The 19,684-nt window shown below is 46.5% G+C and overlaps 2 protein-coding genes across 6 annotated transcripts in view; both read right to left on the bottom strand.

The window, feature by feature from the left end:
- Positions 1-917: 917 nt before the first annotated feature.
- LOC116948513 (gap junction delta-2 protein-like) lies at positions 918-9,944 on the bottom strand. Its single transcript, XM_032965245.2, has 2 exons — positions 6,166-9,944; positions 918-5,152 (listed from the first exon to the last, which is right to left on the bottom strand). The coding sequence occupies exons 1-2, from the start codon at positions 6,234-6,236 to the stop codon at positions 4,132-4,134; spliced, it is 1,092 nt and encodes a 363-aa protein (XP_032821136.2). The 5' UTR covers positions 6,237-9,944; the 3' UTR covers positions 918-4,131.
- A 145-nt stretch (positions 9,945-10,089) lies between these two features.
- Positions 10,090-19,684, bottom strand: part of HEATR5B (HEAT repeat containing 5B) — a 56,942-nt gene continuing 47,347 nt past the window's right edge. For all 5 annotated transcript variants that reach the window (XM_032965241.2, XM_032965239.2, XM_032965240.2 and 2 more), the window contains exons 29-36: positions 18,490-18,720; positions 16,785-16,912; positions 15,586-15,733; positions 14,832-15,104; positions 13,553-13,777; positions 12,060-12,202; positions 11,109-11,322; positions 10,090-10,570 (exon numbers count right to left, since the gene is read on the bottom strand). In XM_032965241.2, coding sequence (XP_032821132.2) covers positions 10,257-10,570; positions 11,109-11,322; positions 12,060-12,202; positions 13,553-13,777; positions 14,832-15,104; positions 15,586-15,733; positions 16,785-16,912; positions 18,490-18,720 — 1,676 coding nt within the window. In that variant the 3' untranslated portion in view covers positions 10,090-10,256. The remainder of the gene's footprint in view (positions 10,571-11,108; positions 11,323-12,059; positions 12,203-13,552; positions 13,778-14,831; positions 15,105-15,585; positions 15,734-16,784; positions 16,913-18,489; positions 18,721-19,684) is intronic.

Genomic DNA, 19,684 nt, shown 5'->3' with positions numbered 1-19,684 from the left:
CGCTTGAAAGAGCATGTGGTGCCACGACCGCGGGGCCACTCCGCAAGCGCCGCGACCCCGAACGCACACACACGCCGGGCACACGAACACACGCAGGGTCCCGGTGGGGGATCGCCTGGCACCATGGGTTTTCATCCGAAGGGCCCCTAACGGGGATGTCCAACGGTTTACCGGTGCCAGGAGATTGGCCGACCCCCCCAGGCCAAATTACATTGCGGCCCCCCTTAAATTGGCTTAACATTGTATGGGCACACAGAAGCTCACTGGGCTAACCGCAGTGAGACGCTCACAGCACGGCGGAGGGGCCAGGGTAAAATATTACGCGGGCAGCACAGACGAGGAGGTGGGAGAGAAATCCCTGTGGACACCGCGGGTGTTTATTGAGCCGGGCGGCCGCTCAGGGTTTACTAGCTGAGTTCAGGGGTGAGGAATGCGGGCACGGAGACAATGGACGGGTGGGGGGGGGTAGCGTGACGTAATGCCCTAGGGTAACGGCCACGAAACGTTTGAAAATTGAAAGGTAGGTGCCGGATTGGCTGCACAGGATGAAGTCACGTAACCCTGAATTTTCGGAATCCCAGGGCATAAAAGGGGGGAGCGAGAAACGGTACAGGGACTTCTTCAGCCGTTCAGCCATCCGGACCGACTCCCAGCCACTCGCGAGCGTCCATGAGACGCTAGCAAGTGCCGCTACGCGTCGACACTAGGCAGAGCCCTCTCTGATCGCCGTCCCTCCGACTCGCACTGCGTCCGTGCGACACCGTGAGTGCGTCTGTGAGGTGAATAATCGAGTGGGGGTACACCTAATGGATTGGATAATAATAGGTTCGGCGCTGCTCGTAGAATATTTGCTGCTAGGCTGCCGAGGATGAACACTTTCAGGGAGTGAAGCGCTGGCCGATCAAGTGCCAACTGTGGCCTTACGCCCGCGTGTGGTGGAAGATGAGGTTGCCCTGCTCCTTCGGGCAGCTTCGTGGTCGTGGAATTACGTTCAGGAGCAAGGCTCCATCCCTGGCAGGCTCTAGCGCCTTCAACTCGAGGTAGTCGCAGAGATGAGCTGCGGTCCAAGGCTGGTAGCCCCGTGCCTCTCGTGGCCCCTGGTCCCCCCCACCTCCTCCACTCCAGGTGCCAACTATCCCTGCCATGGCGCGCCACAAATTCCCTGCACATGAACGAAAGGTGGAGAGGTTTTTGCTTCGCGAGTGCCAGCGGTGTCGAGGCTAAACTCCACACACGCGGGGTTGTAGAGGGGGGAATTGAGTCTTGGCTTCTTCTGGCAGCTTCCTGATTGTGGCATTGCGTGATCAACCGATACTTGGAAAAAGGTCTGCTGCCTCGTAGCAACTGCAGCCACCCAGCTACCATGCAAATAATGCATCACCAATGTTGAGTGAACCGACGTGACAACGGTGGATACAATATTATGTTATATTCACAGGAGCGACCTTATCGGGTTGACCCCAGTGCAGTACAAATATTGTGTTAAATGTGGGTGCAATACAGACTGTTTTTTTTTCTTTAAACACGCCGTTAATAAACATTAGTGCAGAGTATCGGTGCAGTTTGATTTGTGTGTGTGTGGGTGGAACCTCGGCGTGGTGTTGGTAATTTGAGGGTGTGGGCGAAGGGGGGCGTGTATTAAACCAGCGGTCCCCAACCTTTTTGACACCAGGGACCGGTTTTGTGGATTTTTTTCACGGACCGGAGGGGGGGGGGGGGGTTCATCATTGGGTCTTTCCCCCTTTTCAAAGAAGCTCTCCAGCGACGTTTGTTTTTTACTCATTGTGGCTACTAGGGGTTGGCTTGTGGGCTTACCAAAACTGTGACTGAGACAAGTGTGCAGTGCGGGAAAGAGGCGCGGACGGAAGTGGTAAATTAAATAATGGGTGCGGGCCACGCGCGGACTCACCGCTCACCTCCTGCTGTGTGGCCCGGTTCCTAACAGGCCATGGACAGGTACCGGTCCGCGGCCCGGGGGTTGGGGACCCCTGGATTAAACCATAAACAGCCGCCGACGCTCACGCGTCCGTGCAGTTGTGCCGCGCGAATATTAGGCCGGGGGAGGGGTGAGTCAAACCCGCTCGCTGGCACGCACGTGTTTGTGCCACAACAATAGCGTGTTTGTGCCACAACAATAGCATTAAAGGCGAGGAACGCACGCACATTCGCGCATCCCTTTAGCGCTAGCCATTGCGTGAAACAAGCGCCTGCAGGGGTGCATGCGTGCACGCAGCCGCCTTCGTATTCGTGGTGGTGTACGTGGGCGTTTGCGAGATAACCCCGACGGTGGTGAGCCAGCCAATTAGCTATGTCGCTCAGAGAGGGCGCTGGCGCGGGGGGGGGGCAATCGCCTGATCGGCGGGGGCCCGGTGACAGGCGGCCGACGAGGAGGAGGGGGGAGTAGAGGGGGTGGACGTCGCGCCCCGCCCGCTCATAAGGAGCGGGGAGGCGGGCGTCGGCCCCCACAAGAACGTCATGGGAGACAAGGGGAGGCCCGCGATGTGCTGCGTCATGGGAGACGAGAGGTGGCGCGTGGAGTCTTCCGGGGCAGCATCACCACGAAGCAGTTCGAGTGAGAGCGACTTCGTTACGATGCTCACGGGAATCTCGCGGTCAGCCGTGGATTGTCAAGCCACGGGGCAGGGGGGGGGGGCGGTACACGTGATCGGCGAGCTGGAACGTCGGCAAATATGGCGGCAAATGGTAAAATTCGCAATGAGAAAACCCGTGATGGGCAAAGCTTTGGTGTACGCTCAGGAGAAGTGTGGTGTCACAGCAACGGAGCAACTCTGCCAGCGCTGCTATCCCCTCGCACCCCCCCCCCACACGAACGCACGCACACCCCCTCTAAACACACACATACACCCACGTAGGGTCTCATGGGAGGGTCACCTGGTACCCTGGGTTTGTACCCAAGGGGCCCCTCGTGGGGACGTTCCACGGTTTCCCAGTGCCAGGAGAGATTGGCCGACCCCCCACCCCCCAGGCCGAATTGCGCTTTGGCCCCGTGAATGAGCTTAAAATTGTATGGGCACGACGAGCTCACCGAGCAAACCGCAGTGAGAACACACCCAGCACAGGGGAACGGGGCCTTGGGGGAACAAGGCTTTCAGCGAGCAAGCCGAGAGGGGTAGACGGGCGCGTAGACAATGGATTAGGGTGCAAGGGAGAGCCACACGCCAGGTAGGGGCGGGGCATCGGTTGACAATTGAAAAGTAGGCGTCCGATTGGCCGCGCAGGGAACACCACGTGACCATGGATTTTTGGATTCGGAGGAGACAAAGGGAGGGAAGGGAAAAAACGTTAGTCAGTTCTCCTTCAGCCGGCCAGCGACCCGGTCGGACTCCCAGCCGCTCGCAGTGTCCGGGGGATCCTGGCGAGTGCAGCTACAACTAGCCCCCAGGCAGGGACCATGAGACACTGTGAGTATATCTGCGAGGTGAGAAGCAGAGTAAGGTTCCACCCAGGGATTGAATAGGAAAGATTGGGCGCTGCTCGCTGAGAATTTTTCTCCGGGCCACTCAAGGTTTTTCTTCAGGCGCGCCATTAATAAACTTTAGCACAGAACACCGACGCCGCGTGTTGGGAGAGCGTAGGTGTGGTGTGAGTACGTGCGTACGTGTGAAGCGCGCGTGTATTCAATCATAAACGTTCGCGTGCGTGTTTACATAGCACGTTTTACGCAGTATGTTTACGTAGCGACGATCGCATTAAGGGTGTCGGCGTGGTGCGTAATTCGAGCGTGTGTGAGGCTGCGTGGGCAGTAATCCATTGACTGCGCCCGCGTGAGCGCAGCAGCCGCGCTGTTTTTAGCGCGAGCCGTGGTGAGCAACCTGCACGGGTATGCGCGAGCACGCAGCCATCTCCGCATTAGCGGTGGTTTACACGAGGAGTGTGTGGGATAACCCGAGGTGGTGGGAAGCCAGCCGCTACCCATGTCCCACAGAGAGGACGCTGGTGCGGGGAGGCCGATCACCTGATCGGCGGCAGCCTGGCGAGAAGGGGCGGAGGAGGAGGGGGGAGAGGAGAAGGGGGGCGACAGCCCCCACAGAAGCATGCAGTGGGTTCGTGCCAGGGCAATTACGCAAAGGGAAATCTGACTTCGGGTGAGACATTCTGAGCTTTGTGAAATCAGACGTAGGCAGATTCGCTCGAGTGCGTGCGACTGAAGCGAGGCGTTCGTATTGCATGCTCAAAGTCCTTGTGTCGAATCTCCCAAAACGACGTCTTGCGAGTCCGGACACCCTGCATGGCTCCCTTGATTTTCCGCCAGCCCAGGTGGTTGAGCTCTGCGAGGTTGAGCACCAAGCACAAGCCGCTGACGCCGAACATGAAGAGCAGAAAGACCGTCTTCTCGGTGGGCCGAGACACGTAGCACTCCACCTGCCTGATGCATGGGTGACGCTCGCACGCCACCATGGACGGTACGTAGAGGCCGTACAAGAAGTACTGCCCGATAAGAAATACGATTTCCAACACGTTGCGCAGGACAACCTGCAGGATGTAAAAGCGAGAGATGCTCTCCTGTGTGTGGAATCTGCCGTATCTCTCCCTCGTGGCGACCGACGAAGGTTTCGTTTCCCGCGACAGGCCACCACCACCACCATCGTCGCCTCCTCCGTGTCCACGGCTCTCCGAGCGACAGCCGAAGACGGCCCTCATCCTCGTTCTGAACGTCCTGCTGCAGTCGCGTTTCTTGGGTCGATAGCGCCGCTCGGCCTCGCCGAGGGTGGGAGGGTGAAGCACGGAGAAGGGCTGCCCACCCCGAGGCTCCTGCCTGTCCAGGGTCTGGTGCAGGACCGGGAACCCGCCGCGCTCCCGCGCCTCCGACAGTGGCGGATGCAGCGTGGAGGAGACGCGCCTCTCGTGCGCATCGCCAAGGGGCAGGTTGAGGATCGAGAATCGGTCCCACTGCTTGGTGGACTGGTGCACCGAGTAGGTGATGAAGCAGAGGCTCGGCGTGCAGACCATTATTATTTGAAACACCCAGTAGCGGAGGTGGGAGATGGGGAAGGTTTTGTCGTAGCAGACCTGGTTGCAGCCAGGCTGCAGAGTGTTACACACGAACATGGTCTGCTCGTCACCGTAGACGGTTTCTCCGACAATGGCCACGATCAAGATGCGGAAAATGACCACCACGGTCAGCAGGATCCTGCAATGAAAGACGGCAGAGGCGTCGAGACCGAACGCTCCACCGTGCCCGCTGCTACGCTTACAGATTTGCCAACGCGCTTTGCCAAACGGCCTCGATGCAGTCGCAATAACTTTGCTTATATCACATCGCCCTTCAGTTCAATTAAACCCCATTCATTGGAAGTGACAGTCTCGAATATAATTTGTAATGTTGTACGGTGTTTATTTTATTTGTCTAATGTTGCTGGTGAAAGCACGCCTCCTTGTGTGACTCTCATTATAATTTGAATTTGTTTCTTAATGCAATCTCAAATGTGTATACTCTACATCTGTGTTTTAGTTTGGCCAGTGAGTCAAATGCGTTTGCGTGGTCTACAAAGGCTACGTACAATGGTATCTCTTCTTCTTTGTTTTTTCCAGACAATTGAAATCATACAATTAAGTTGCACAAATATATCAAATGCACATTTGCCGATGACAGAGTACATTTTAATAACCCTCAGAAATGAACAGGAAATATTATAAATACGCTAAATGAATAAAGCTGAAAAGTTAGGCCCCACGATGAACATCAAAGCAAATGTCACGTACAAAAAGTTGACCGAATTATTTACCTAAATCGGTGTGAAGATTATGCTCAGAGTGCACTGACATGAGGGGAAACGGCGATAAGACAGAGAAGACACTAAACTGCTAGAGCTGTTAAGAGGAAGGAGCGAGTGCCGGTGGAAACTGAAGGATGACTTTAGAGATGACTATACACGACTATATCATTCTGAACGACGTTCCATCTTGCGGAGGCTGCGCGCAAAGTTTACTTCACGTTTGTGTTCAAATCATGGAACGCCACCGGCGGCTCAAGAGTGCAACCGACTGAGGCAGCCAGCGAACACGACGACCATTTAAGGTGGGCGTCCAGGAACGTATTCATCCGCAACTAACATCATCTGGGTTTCCCACCTTCCAATAATGCGAACAATATGATCACATGCATTGCAGAGGTCATATCAGTCACCACCAGCTGAGCCTTACCGCCCTATCATCGTCGCGTGCTGGTGAACGGCTGCAGCGAGCAGTCGCTCCAGAATCGTCCACTCTCCCATGGCCGCCTTTGTCTCTCGTCCAGTGATGAGGCCAGCACGGTGCTGCTGTTGCTACGATCGTAGGAAGGCTGGATACTTCACGCGACCCTCATCGTTGCCGTTGTTCAATGTCCATTGTGGTGATGATGATGATCTGCTGCTCAGCCTCAGTTTATTACAGTGTGCGCCACTCTCTACTATCCAGATTATCCTAAGCTTGGCTATATATAGCATTGGAATCTGACGAATCGCAGAATGCAATTTAAAAGAGAAATACGTGTGCGTATGAAAGAGAACGTTATATATATATTTCACACTATCAAATCCGCCTATTGCTGTACAAGGAAAAGATGTTTATATTTTACAGGAAATGTTGCATTTAGAATTGTCATATTCAGCAGAACTGTATCCAATGGACACATTCCCAATCAAAGCCGTTTCTGTCCAAAGCAACGGACGACAGCGAACCACTCTCCCCACACAGGATGAGAGACATCCAGAGCGCCACGCTCTCCCAGACTCTACACGGATCTCAAGCTAACGTCCTCTCCAGCTGATGACATTTACAAACGTACACATCAGCTGTTGTACACGTCCACCGCTCTCATTCATGTCCACCGTTCACACGCAAACACTCTTTGTTGGTGGAGGTCGAGGTCACCACGGCCTGTGGTAACAATGCCACCACACACTTGGCTATTAATTCCTTCCTTCTGTTGGATGCTGCAGGTTGTGAGGTTGGATGCCTGCCTTTGTGTTGGGCCAAGTCTTGTGGATCCTCGCACTGAACGTCTGATATTGGGGTCAGCACATCGTACCTGGTGATGGAAATCATCAGCTTGCGAAGCCCCAAGACTTGCACCCACGGGTGACGGTGCGAGGTACAATTGTGGTAAGTCGAGCAATACCGTGATCAAGTAAACCCAAGGCTTTGTTGGTTGGTAATCGTGTACAAACCAGCAGAGGCATGATAATTGGTGTGTTACCCTTTTATCTGGCAACAAAACTGACACCTTTTTTACAAGGAGTCATGTTTGCATTGGCCACAATACCTGCGGTCGGAATGCAAACAAAATACATAACTCTTATAATATATGCACTGCCTTTACTTCAATAGGGATTACCGTTGGTAGGGCTATTTTAATAAACACAATAAACAGGAAGGACAAGTTCAAAGGGTTCGCATAATGCACATGCATAATGTTCGTTGCCTCAGTCACCCCCCCCACCCCACATGGTGCAAGATCACAGAAGCGTCGTCACCACATCTACGCCTCTATATAAGGAACGAAACAGGAAGACTTCTCCACAAATTTGGTTGTCGCCTGATGAAGCTAGTTGTAATTCCTGGCGAAACGTCGTACTCAGATTGTAAATGTTGTGGCTTAGCTCTCCAACACACCGGTGTGCTGTACTAGTGACGAATTGGCCACGTTCTGTTTACGTGACAACCCTTACGAGTTGGCTGTGTCGGGTGGTGGCGGGTTTTGACAACACATTTATATATTTACGCGTTCTAACTCAGAAACCTCTATTACGGATATTGGTCGCGAAAGCCTCCCAAGTGTTAGTTAATTAAAGTGTCGTCCGTACCGCAGATTCGCTCCGCGTTCACATTCAGGTTCAAAAGCGTCCCTTTCTCCGCCTTAGATTACATTTTTATTTTACCGCACTCTCATTTCGCTCTTTAATTGAGCGTATTCGGTTCCTTCGCTCTCCCAAAAAAGAGTCCCCTTTCTCAAAATTCTCTTGATGCGCATGTCCCGAATTCGCACAGCATCTCTACATGCAGCTGCACTAGACATTGACGATAAGCTGCGACAATTATAATAAAGTGCTGTGCTTTCAAAATTGAATAACACAATATCCTTGCAGCAGCGGAAGTGGCGGCACAGTGGATAGTGCGTTGTCCTATTAAAACAGCAGACCCCTGTTTGATTCCCGACGTTGGCTAACATCAGTGGCGAGTGAGATCTAATTCGTGCCCCTGGGTCCCACTACCAGCCCTTCATCGACCCGCATTGACCAGCCGCTGACATAGCCTCGGAGGCCTTCATCCAGCATTGAATTAACACAGGGCTCTTCACGTTATATTATTATGCTAAGATCCTTGCTAAATAGGTTGCAAGATTTTGACAGATGTCCACAATCTTAACAGCAAAGAAATTATCAACAGTCGAACCGAGTTTTACTATTTGCAAGTTTCTAAATGTGGAATGTGAAAATTGCATTTTAGTTCACTATGATGGTTAGCACTGAGAAATTATGATTGGTGTTTGCATTTTGACATTCTTTGCATTTCCAGGCGTCCCTTGTGAAATGTGTGTCCCCCCCCCCCACACAGCGCAAATTTGCAGTTGCGCGGTTCATCTTTCAGGGACGCGCTTCACACTTACACAGTGCATTTCAGTTACACGCTCAAGCAAAAGACAAAAACACTAACATTTAGTTAAAAAAACTAAAACATTTCAATTGTATATCATGGGACCTCCTTTTCCAGTACCAAAATATAATAGGTTTTCCCCATATTCTGGCAACAAAACAGGTGTTAAGATTTTGATTTAAAGCTTTCGTGACTGCAGTAATTCATATTCTTAGTTTTTTCGGTAAAGTAACGTGACTTTACCGAAAAAACTAAGAATATAATAGGTGTTAAGATGTTAAAACGCCAAACTGAAACCTTTACAAGGAATCATGTCTGCATTAACCACAATACTTGTGGTCAGAATGCAAACAAAAAACACTGATAATATATGTGGCACTGTCCTTGAAACTGATTGGTCCACACCAGAGACAGCTTTCCTTTGAGCCTCATCTCAAGCGGTGTTAGACCAGAGGACGCCAAAAGCTCTGGCTTGGAGTAATCAATTTCAAGGACAATGCATATATTTTGATTTGAAGCTTTCGTGACTGCAGGAATCCATACTCTTTGGTTCTTTCGGTAAAGTCACGTAGTTATAAAATGAATAGATCACGACGTTTCGATCGCAACACAACTGACCTTCTTCAGGTGAGAGAGAGAAAGCTACTGAAACAAGGCCTTATATAGGCCTGAGATGGATCTGGATGGCTTCATGAACAAATCTCTGATGATAGCCAGTGGGTTTGCAGAGTACCTTCGTCTTGGAAAAATTAAATTCGTGTTCCCACAGCATCAAAACAATGATCAGAAACGGCAGAGGTATTGGTCCTACCGTGCTTCAGATCTGCCTTGCGTTCGCAAACACGGCCCGAGACATGTCGTTTCATTTCCCCAATGTAACTGCTGCCGCAGCCACAACTTAGTTTGTAGACACCAGGATATTGCATGTCAGGAATCACATCCTTTACAGATGTGATCAAATCACGGATTTTGTGTACTGTGTTGTGTTTGTTTCAGATTTTGGAAATCTTTTTGGTAACCCCTGCTATGTATGGCAAGGTGATGGTTTTGATTGGGTCCTCAGATGGTTGTCTCCCCATGGCTGGGGAGACAGCTTTGCGGATTGTATGGTCATAATATCCATTCATCCTGAGGACTTGGTGTACGTGCTCCAGCTCACTGGCTAGGTGGTGCTGGTTGGAGATGCAATGGGCCCTATGGTGTAGTGTTTTGATGAGGGAATTATTCTGGGCTGGATGGTGGTGGGAGTCAGGCTTTAAATAGGCATCCGTGTGAGTGGCTTTCCTGTAGACAGAATGTTCCAACGAGCCATCAGGTCTCTTCTCGATCAAAACATCCAGGAATGATTTGAATGTTGTTGTTCAGGAACGCAATCATCACGCGTTACTGCAAGGAACGCCCATATTACATCTCATGAATGTGTAAAAAATGTAACACGTTTCTAATTCATATCTGAAGCACTCATTTCTGAATAACACAAAAGAATGCAAATTTAAAATTATTGGCTTTTATTTTGGTGACATACCACACAAATATTTGTTAGTCTATAGTATTTACTTGCATTTTAATCGACAGTTGATATCATGTAAAAAAACATGTTGTGTTGGATCTATTGCTAACTTACAGTGTGTGCTTATAATCATCGGATGTGGGCAGAATTAAAAATTGCCAAAAGAGGTTTTGAGTGTGATGGAAGGAGCTGACGGGGTCATAACTCTCGACTCCCTCACTGACATCTTTGACTTCACACTGGCCTGGTTGGCTTTAATAGCGGCCTCCAACCTTGCCTTTAACTCAGCTGAAGCGCCCATCACAAGCTTGAATGCGCTTGGATACAGTGGACCAATATGCATGAGGTTCTGCAGAGCAAACTCGTGAAGCTGGCAGGAGACCAGTGGAGTCACGGAAAGGGCATTCTCATCCACAAGATAACGGATCAGGATGGGCACCAGTAGAGCCAGGAGCTGAACTCCTGCGGTGATAGGCAGAAAAAAACTGTCAGAAATGCTACACCAGCAACATTATATACGTTAATACAGCGTAAACAAGAAACATGAATAGGAGTTATCAGATGAGGGATGTAGTCGCAGTGTGCATGATTTTTCTGCGAATGCTCAAATGTCACCATCACCTGCTCCCATTAATCCGTAAATAAATAAAAATTAATAATCGGAGCTTGTCCAATATTGTTACATATAAAAGATGAAGTGTCCAAGTGTGAAGCCAGGTTGCCCTTGAAGTATTGCATACGCAGCGTCATTGCGCAAATTGCAATCGTGTATTTTGTCCTACAAGCAGCACACTGCATATTGTGATGAGCTGGCAATCGTAGGTTTTTACATAAGGTCATACAAAGGTCAAGTTGACTCCCAAAGACCTCTGGATTCATACCGTTACAATGAGCCTCTCCTGGACCATGTGTGATGAAATGTACTCACTTGCAGAGACAGACTGGCAACAACAATACCTCCAAGACAATTTTTGTTGAAGGCAAAAAAAGTTGAACGTACGGTTCTGGTCCTCGGCGACCGCCACCAACGTAGCAAGGACACGCACACCTTCCTGAACAGCCTGCAACTCGGGGGCAGCCTCTGGCTTGTTGTGTTCCACCTTTTGGAGTTGTTCAACCAGCAGCGGTGCAATTGCGTGGATGTACGGCACTGCTAGTGCCCGATTCTGGTGCTGAAACACTGACACTAGTATTTGGCAGCACTTAAATTGCACCTGATTAAAAAAAGAAAATTATTAGTAGTAGTAGGACTTCGTTCATAATATTTTCAATTTTAATCAAGGAAAATGTTTTGTTGTTGCACTGTATGAATAGTATTTTCAAGATTAAGAATTATCCAATTATACCAGAAAACAATTCATGTAAAACTAAATATATTAAAACGTTAATATTCATGACAAGTGCTAGTACAGTCCCAATGTAATTGACTTTTATTTAGAAAACATAGCAGGCACGTTTAGGTAATGACTGATTCTGTGTGTGCAAAGAAAACTGTCACTTTTTATTTTGTGACTATGCCTGAAATGTCTCTCTGTGATTTGGTGCAACATGCATTCATTATAATTGGCTTGGTAATAATAATGAGATGCAAGAATATTGTGTGCATGTTCATAAATGCATTCATATTCAAATCTGTTTAAAAATGGGCCACACTTTGGATAGATATGCAAAATAAAAAATGTTTTGCTCTTTTATATTGGTGTGTTATAATTTGTAATGAAATACAATTTGATAGCATGTGTTTGAACGAGTATAATCACTATAATTTTCAATTTGTATAATTGCCATATGTAACGTTTGAATGGAATTTGGATTATCTTTGGATGGTGCATTTTATATAAATGATCTCAACAAAATTTAATGAGACTTTCAATAAAACCTAAAAGTCACAAAAAATGTGACTGGAGAGGCAAGCATCGTCTCCTTTGCAAGAGTGGCCCGGGTAATTTACCTTGGGGTCCTTAGATTTGACAGCTGCTACGAATCGTTCGATGCACGGTAGCTGTAGGCTGCGCACAGCAAGGACGTCGGGGCTTGCCGACAGCAGGAAGACAGCGAGGGCCGCGAGCACGCTCACTTCATCCACATTTGCACCTGCGCAGCGATAAGTTGCGGTCGAATATCAAAACAGAATTGCAGAGCAATAAACAAATTTGGTTACATCGTGAAGCCAAGGCGACAGAGCGTGTCAATGGAGGATAAACACTGCAGCCGGTCCTACGCTTTTATGGTCATTGCAATGCGTTCCTGAAAACCCCGTCATCCTATATCAAACCCCATTTTTCCATAGACGGTAGACACAGTGGAAGCTTTGCTTTTTTTTTCCTTTTATTAGCCATATTTAACCGGCTTTGATAGGTACACATCCACAAAAAAACACCTGAGAATAACAAAAGCTCCACGCCACATAACGGACACCAGACTGATTGTTGAAATGTCGGAAGATGTCGGAAATAAAGTTTCTGCGAGGTAAATCGTTTCCATGGTGATATTATGTAAATGTCGTAAATGTGGATTCATGTAAATCGAACCGTCGTAAATCGGAGACCGCCTGTACTATTAACAAGAACAGGAAACCAACGGTTTAATTTCTCAGGAAACGCAAATTTAGTATTCAATTGGGATATTTAGTTAATTTCTTAGTGCATTCCACACAAGATTACATGTCTCATCTACCAATCCTGCTGTCAAAGGGCTGGAATACAAACATGTGACTGAGTGAATGACAGCGAGTGATTGACAACAAAAACATGTCTCAATCTATCGCCAAAAAACATTTTTCGGAAGCATTTTTGAGGTGGCCTTATACAAATAATGACTTTAAATGCTTTCTTACCTTTGACATCATATACAGGCTTGTAAAAAAGAAAAACTATTTTCCACATGAGATATTTTTACTTGTTAAGGTCGTGGTCACCTCGTAAAAATAATTACATTTTGAAATTTGACCCCACATTCATGGTCATAATGTTCCAAGTAAAATATAACATTTGTATTATTATCCAAATAAAACAATGGTTTTTGGAGGTGACCAAGTAAAAAATATTGCTTTGAATTTTGACCCCAAATTATTTCCTAAAATACTCCAACATCAAATTTCAACCACAATTGTAAACAGTGATATCATGTGCTTTTAGTGCTTGTTGACCCGGCCAAAATAGCAGTGCTGCACGCAAATTCAGTTCGTGCAGTTTTGCTATTCCTCCTCCATTAAATGACCGCAAAGTACAGTGGTTTACTGTGCGGTCTATACATTGGATTGCATGCCCACATTAGCACTGTGGTTTGTGTCTTAAATTTTCCATTCATGAAGGAAATGTGCACATCAGCTAGTTGATGTTCTGACGTAGTTGATGGCTACAGCAGTGTTTTCAAGGTATATCAAAGTGTGTAATTGAATGGGCTTGTTAAAATGAAAGCGTATCACGTAAATTGCCGACAAACCTGGTTTTGAAAAATCGAGGACTGTTGCCAAAGCACTACGCAAAAGTTTGGTCCATTGAAGGTTGGTCTTCTCCATCTGAGAAAGTGGAGACGTGATGAGCGCTCGCAGTGCCTGCAGAGTTGCACCGACTGGAAGGGAAATCTGTCCATCTGCTGTGCTGTACGCGGTCTCCTGGAGAACTCCGGTGATCAGGAACAGCAGCGTGGGCAACACTGACACGCTTCCTGTAACACAAACGAGCCAGTCACCCCTGTGCTATGCAGTTACACTTCGCAACTACTCGGGAGACCGGGTAATTCCGTAGCAAGCGCCGGGAACACATCACAACCATTAACATTACCAAACAACAGAAATGCACTTGAATCCTAAAATAACTACCCAACTCAAGAATGTGTGTGGGGGGGTGCCACAATTATACATTATGCAAGTCATATATATAACCTGCATGATATCATTTTGTAAAATGTATGATTCACCCCACATTACATGCAGCAAACCTTTTCCCATTATGTGTCTGGTTACATTCTTGAAAATAGCCACAATCGGCAAATCCACAATCTCAAAGGCAGATGGGAAAATGAGGGTTTGGTTCACGATTCGTCATACAAGACCCACCCACCACCCTCCTTTTGTTAAAAAATGTTTCCCTACGTCGATCCAAACATTAAATAGAAAGTATTTTGAACATAAAATATTATTAATATTTTCTAGCATTAAATATAACTTGTACGGTAAATGAATCGAATGAAAACAATTAACTTAGTGTACAATACTGTACACGTATCCGTGTACAGTAATGTACACTACAGAAAGAAAATCGTGTGGCGGAACATCACTGCCTCCTCACTGGAGGCTGGGAACAGCGCGTAATGGCCTGGGACCCGCGATAGGCCGCTTGGCAGACAAGATGCAGGATAAGACAGCGCCGCGTATGTTCTTCCGAGGCAGCAGCATCGTCGCGAGCAGTGCAGTTATGATGCGTACAAGAATCTCGTGGTCAATTGCGAATGGTCGAGGCATCTCCTCATGGAGTGGTGGGGAGGGAGGGGCAATTGGCAAACTGGACCTCAATAAATTTCACGCAAAAGTGAAACCCGCGAGTGGGAAGGGTTTGCCGCTTGATTATCAATAACTTTACGGGACATCAATGTCACACTGCATGCATACGATGCATCATACCAATATGGTGATGGATTATGTTAGCATTGTCCAATTGATAATTCTAGCATTCAGTTAAAGCTTTTCAAAGTTATAAAATATGATAAAAACTAACTTTACCTGCTGGGGAACACAATAATGGAAGCTCTGCTAAGATGTGCAATGCTGCAGATACAAGCTTTGCTCCATGTTGAGACAAGAGTTGGGGCTTGACGAGACCCTCGTTAGCTGCAAGCAGGAGCTTCGGGTTTAGCCTCGGGAGCTGCCGCACCAGAATGCACAAGCACAACTCGAGTGCGGCAAAAACCAACGACTTCCCGGGGACAAGCTCCCCGGTCTCCTCTCCCTCTCCAAACTCTGGGAGGGTCTCCTTCTCTGCGGCTCCATCATCGACTGTAAAACAACAATACCCCCCGAAAACGTTAAGAACAAATATATACTTTACTGTTGCACCAACCTCAAATCTATTCCTGAACGCCATCGGCCTTCCAAATGTTCTGTCTTAATATCACCTTGCACGACTACTACTGGTTTATGTTTAGTTCCACTCAGACACAGTGGGATTGCTCTTATCCACATTTATATGGGGCATGCTAATCACAGACCCTAATGTCTTTACCAGGAAACAACTCCATTTGCAATGTGACTCATTATTATTGTTATCATCATCATCATAAAACCATCAACATTAAGTGAAAGGCAACATGACCAACAACATACATTATTGCCAATATAAGAATGCAGTTAATGATGCTATTTAAAACTGTAAAAACAAATTTCCGCGAGATTATTTCTTTCAAAATACAGGACAATGTAAATGAACATAATCCACATTTACTTTAAAATAAAAAAAACAAACATACACACAGCTCACCTTCTGCACTTCTTCGTTTTTCCTTGATATGCTCAAGGGTGGCGCGGATTGTTTGCGTGACAACGTCAACTACAGCCAGCTGCACCACCGGCACGTCGCGTGTGAGCAGCAGTCTGTGCAGCACATTCAGCAGCTCCACAGCCAGCATCTGAATTTTAAAAAAACCCCAATACGGTGGGCACAACACGAAGGTTGAGGTGGCAGGGGATTAATGGCCTCATCACCACCACCACATATCACATTGGCCCCGCGCTGCGTATAAACAGATCAGATGCCTTGTATCTGACAGTTTTAATATAAAGTTATCCAGTTAACTTTATAGATCAGATAAATCGATTGCTTAGGCACTGCAATGATGTTTTGCAAAAAAAACGTTTTGTAGGAGACCTACATTAATAAGAGATTGCCAAACTATTATGGAAGTAATGCATTGATTATGTAAGCTTTGACTGGAACATGTAGGGCAAGTTGTGATTATGCAGGTTTCCAGTGTAAGTTAATATCAGCCTCATTCACGTCTAATGATTTTTGAGAGTGCAGGTTGGACTGGGTCAACAATGAGCAGACGGTAACAATTCAATTATGGTGGCTATTGCCAACAGACCTGTTTCACACGTTTGCCTGTATGTATAGGCCTCTCATCATCATCATCAGTTCTTATCTATCCAATGCCCCAACACTGAAGCCATCCCTTGTCTACGTACAATCATTCCACACATCTTGGTTACATGAAGAACTCAACACATTCGCCAATAGCACCACGTTGCGTTTGTTGTTGTTGTGCTTGTGCATTATTATAAATGCAGCAGCATCACCAAACAATTTGGTTCAATAAGGGGGGGGGGGGGGGTGGGGCTGTCTGGTATTGATTCCAGGATCTCAGCGGTGCCAAACTCATTCCTTGGATACAGTATTATCCCGAACCACTTGGTTACAATGTCAGCCATGTGTAAGAACATGATCCGATGGCATAGTTGTATGAGAAGATATAATGGTGTGCTACAACATTTATAAGTTCTGAACTAAATTATAAGTTCTGAACTAAATTATATAAAACCACCCTCACTGATAAATTACAGTATATTTCAGACCCTTTCACTCGGAGGCCAAATTATCGATGAAGAGGCAGTATTCCCAGTGAAAAAGTTGTATTTGATGTAATGACTGTATTGTGCAGACGCTTTTAACACCACAATTACCTGATCATTGCCAATTTTAGTTCGTGGCCAAGGCGAGTCCAGCAAAGTTTTGAGAGCTTCCAAACATTCTGTGACACATTCAATTGGTTCTTCCACTCTTGGTGAACACAGAAATTCGATGCTTATACCTGAAAAAAGCGGCAATAAAATTAAACTGAAACAATTTTATGATCAGGAATGATTGTAAGAAATGTATTACAATTAATATGGTTGTACACTCTTTCGTACAATACACACAAACTTTGCACATCGCGGGTCTGGTTACGTTTTTGAAAGTAGCCGCCGCAATCGGCAAATCCACGACTCGCAAACTCAAAGGCACATGGAAAAAATGGACGCATTGGCAGTACACCAGTGTTGCATAACACACCGGTCCCTCATAAAACAATCTATAATTTTAAAAAAAGTAACTGCCATTCGTCTTCTGACTGCTTCAACATCACGAGCCCTTATGTTAGACACACCCTCCAACATTTTCTGACCGGGGTTGCAGGTAAAATACATTATTTTGCGAAAATTTTGATCTTTTTTCATACCGTGCACTGCCAATACGTTTATATATGGTTTGGTTCATTAACCCAAAAATTAAACGGGAAGTATTTTAACATTAAATATATTAAATATGTTCTCTAGTGTTAAACAAAACTTGTACGGTAAATGTATAGCATGAAAGAAATGTACGTGGTGTACAGTACCGTACACGCAAAAGAAACCATGAAAATAAAGATAAGGTGAATGGCATATGTACAGTAAATATTATGCAGTCAACAAAATAAAAAAAATACTTTTACTATGGGAGACAAGATGGCGTGTGTGTTCTTCCACAGCGGCATCAATGCGAGCGGTGCGGTTATAGAGTACAGCACTAGGCACCAGTTCCCCCCCCCAGGCCCTCCAGCGCAGAAGCTTAATTTTGATATTTTTAAAGTTTTGTTTGGCAAATAAATTAATGGTGGAGGAGTTTCCAGCCCCTCACACCCGTCCAGAGACCCCCATTGATCAGTGTGGTGGATGTGAGCATGCCATCAGGGTAATGTGCTCCATTAGCCATCAGCGTCTCAATGACACTGCTCACAACACACCCGTGTTTGCCTCCTGACCCCAGCAAGGAGGTTGGCGTTTGTTTTTCCAGATTACATGACCATTAGTTAAAAGTTACATCGACTCGCTGAGACGCGCAAAAAAGAGGAATAGAGAGGAGTATATAAAGGAAGAGAAAGAGGCACAAAAGCCGAAAATCGAAATAACATTTTTCCAAGTTGCTGTTCCACATTCCTGGACTCATCCTTGCTACTCGTCAACAGCCTGGTTCCCTTCCTTCACTCCCCCGCTTCATGTTCCTATTACGCCATAAACAGAGCTTGCTTGCACATGCACCTCACTTTATCTGGTACCTCTTGCTCTCATATTGTTTGCAGTTCTTTTTTAACTCTCGTGTATTATGCTTACGACCGTTAAATACCTTGTTTGTTTGTTGTGCAATATGACCATGTGTGTATGTAGACCTTCTTACGAACCGTACAATATTGATGTCTGTCTTTTATTTGTGTTGCTGCTATGCTCACGCACCACGGATCTCCCTTGTAAAGTAACTCGGAAACTGGCTAAACAGCGGGAACATCCGTGCGACAAATCAAATAAACGCAAATTCACAGTTAACAAACATGAAAATTCCTATCCCCTTTACGGGAAGAGATAACATTACCGATGATGAGGTGAAAGCGATCTGTGTTGAGGTCTTCAGGGGAGCAAATTGGAACCTCAGGGCCTGATGCCAGTTCTGTGCCAGGCAGTGCAACTGGAAAATCTTCCAGCTCGCCGACTGCAAAGCCACTGCTGTGCAACCACAGACACACTGCGCGCAGGATCGTCGCCCATGATGCCCGGTAGTGCATTCGAGCTGCATCTATAGTCTCCGGGGTATAGAATGCGCCACCTGATAAAAAAAAAATACGCATGGCACAACATGTACGCACAAGCTTGCATGCGTTGCGTTTTTACTTTTGCCAGACCGTCTTTCCCAATGTAATTGAGGAAATACAAACATTAACAGGACATGCCTTTGAATGTCCTTTTTAAGTTAAATTTGAGTGTGTTACAATTTGTATCAACGACTTAAAGCTTTCGTGACTGCAGGAATTCATATTCTTTGGGTTTTTCGGTAAAGTCAGTAGATAGGTTCAAATGCATAAAAAAATAAACAAAAAACTACGAAGTTTCGATTGCAACACAAGCGGTCGTCATCAGGCCTGATGACGATTCAAATTAATAAAAATAAATTATTCAAAAATAAAATAAATTAATATAAAGAAAATTTAAACTACGACGTTTCGATCGCAACACAAGCAGTCGTCATCATTTTTTTTATTTGCACCTATCTACGTGACTTTACTGAAAGACCCAAAGTATTTGTTTAAACGAATGAATGAATCGAGTAATGTTTTTTACAATTATACTCTTTGGTTATTTAGGTAAAGTCACGTAGGTATAAAATAAAATAAATCACGACGTTTCGACCGTCATCAGGTGGAACAGATACAGCAGGAGAACTGCTGGCATAGGAGAAAGAGCTGCTGCAACAAGAGTTTATATCGGATTTTGGTGGGCTAAACCCAAGGGTAATTGGGCGGAGCTAGAGAAGGAATTTGTACGTAAATGTAAATGTGAGAGATTAGCATGTCAATGTGACGGCGGTCCCAGCCACCGGAGGTGGCGGGGATGTGTTGGTAAGGCAGTGCCTTACCAAAGTTGGTACATCTGGATCCAGTCCTTATTGGACCAATTCTTCAATGATTGCAATGGTGTCAGGTACAGGTACCTTGGTGAACAGGGAAACTACATCGAAATTGACAAGCAAATCAACTGGAGGCAGTGAGATGTACAGCTGAGGTGGACACGGT

Source organism: Petromyzon marinus, chromosome 33, assembly GCF_048934315.1.
Source record: "Petromyzon marinus isolate PM22_M1 ecotype Great Lakes invasive population chromosome 33, UKy_Petmar_22M1.pri1.0, whole genome shotgun sequence".
Lineage (NCBI taxonomy): Eukaryota > Metazoa > Chordata > Hyperoartia > Petromyzontiformes > Petromyzontidae > Petromyzon > Petromyzon marinus.
The sequence above is the reverse complement of the archived record's forward strand: the minus strand, read 5'-3'. Positions and strand labels throughout refer to the sequence as shown.

Coding starts and splice junctions, on each gene's coding strand:
- LOC116948513 (XM_032965245.2), bottom strand. CDS start 6,236: ATGGGAGAGTGGACGATTCTGGAGCGACTGCTCGCTGCAGCCGTTCAC. Junction 5,153..6,165: donor CACGCGACGATGATAGGGCG/GTAAGGCTCAGC, acceptor CTTTCATTGCAG/GATCCTGCTGACCGTGGTGG.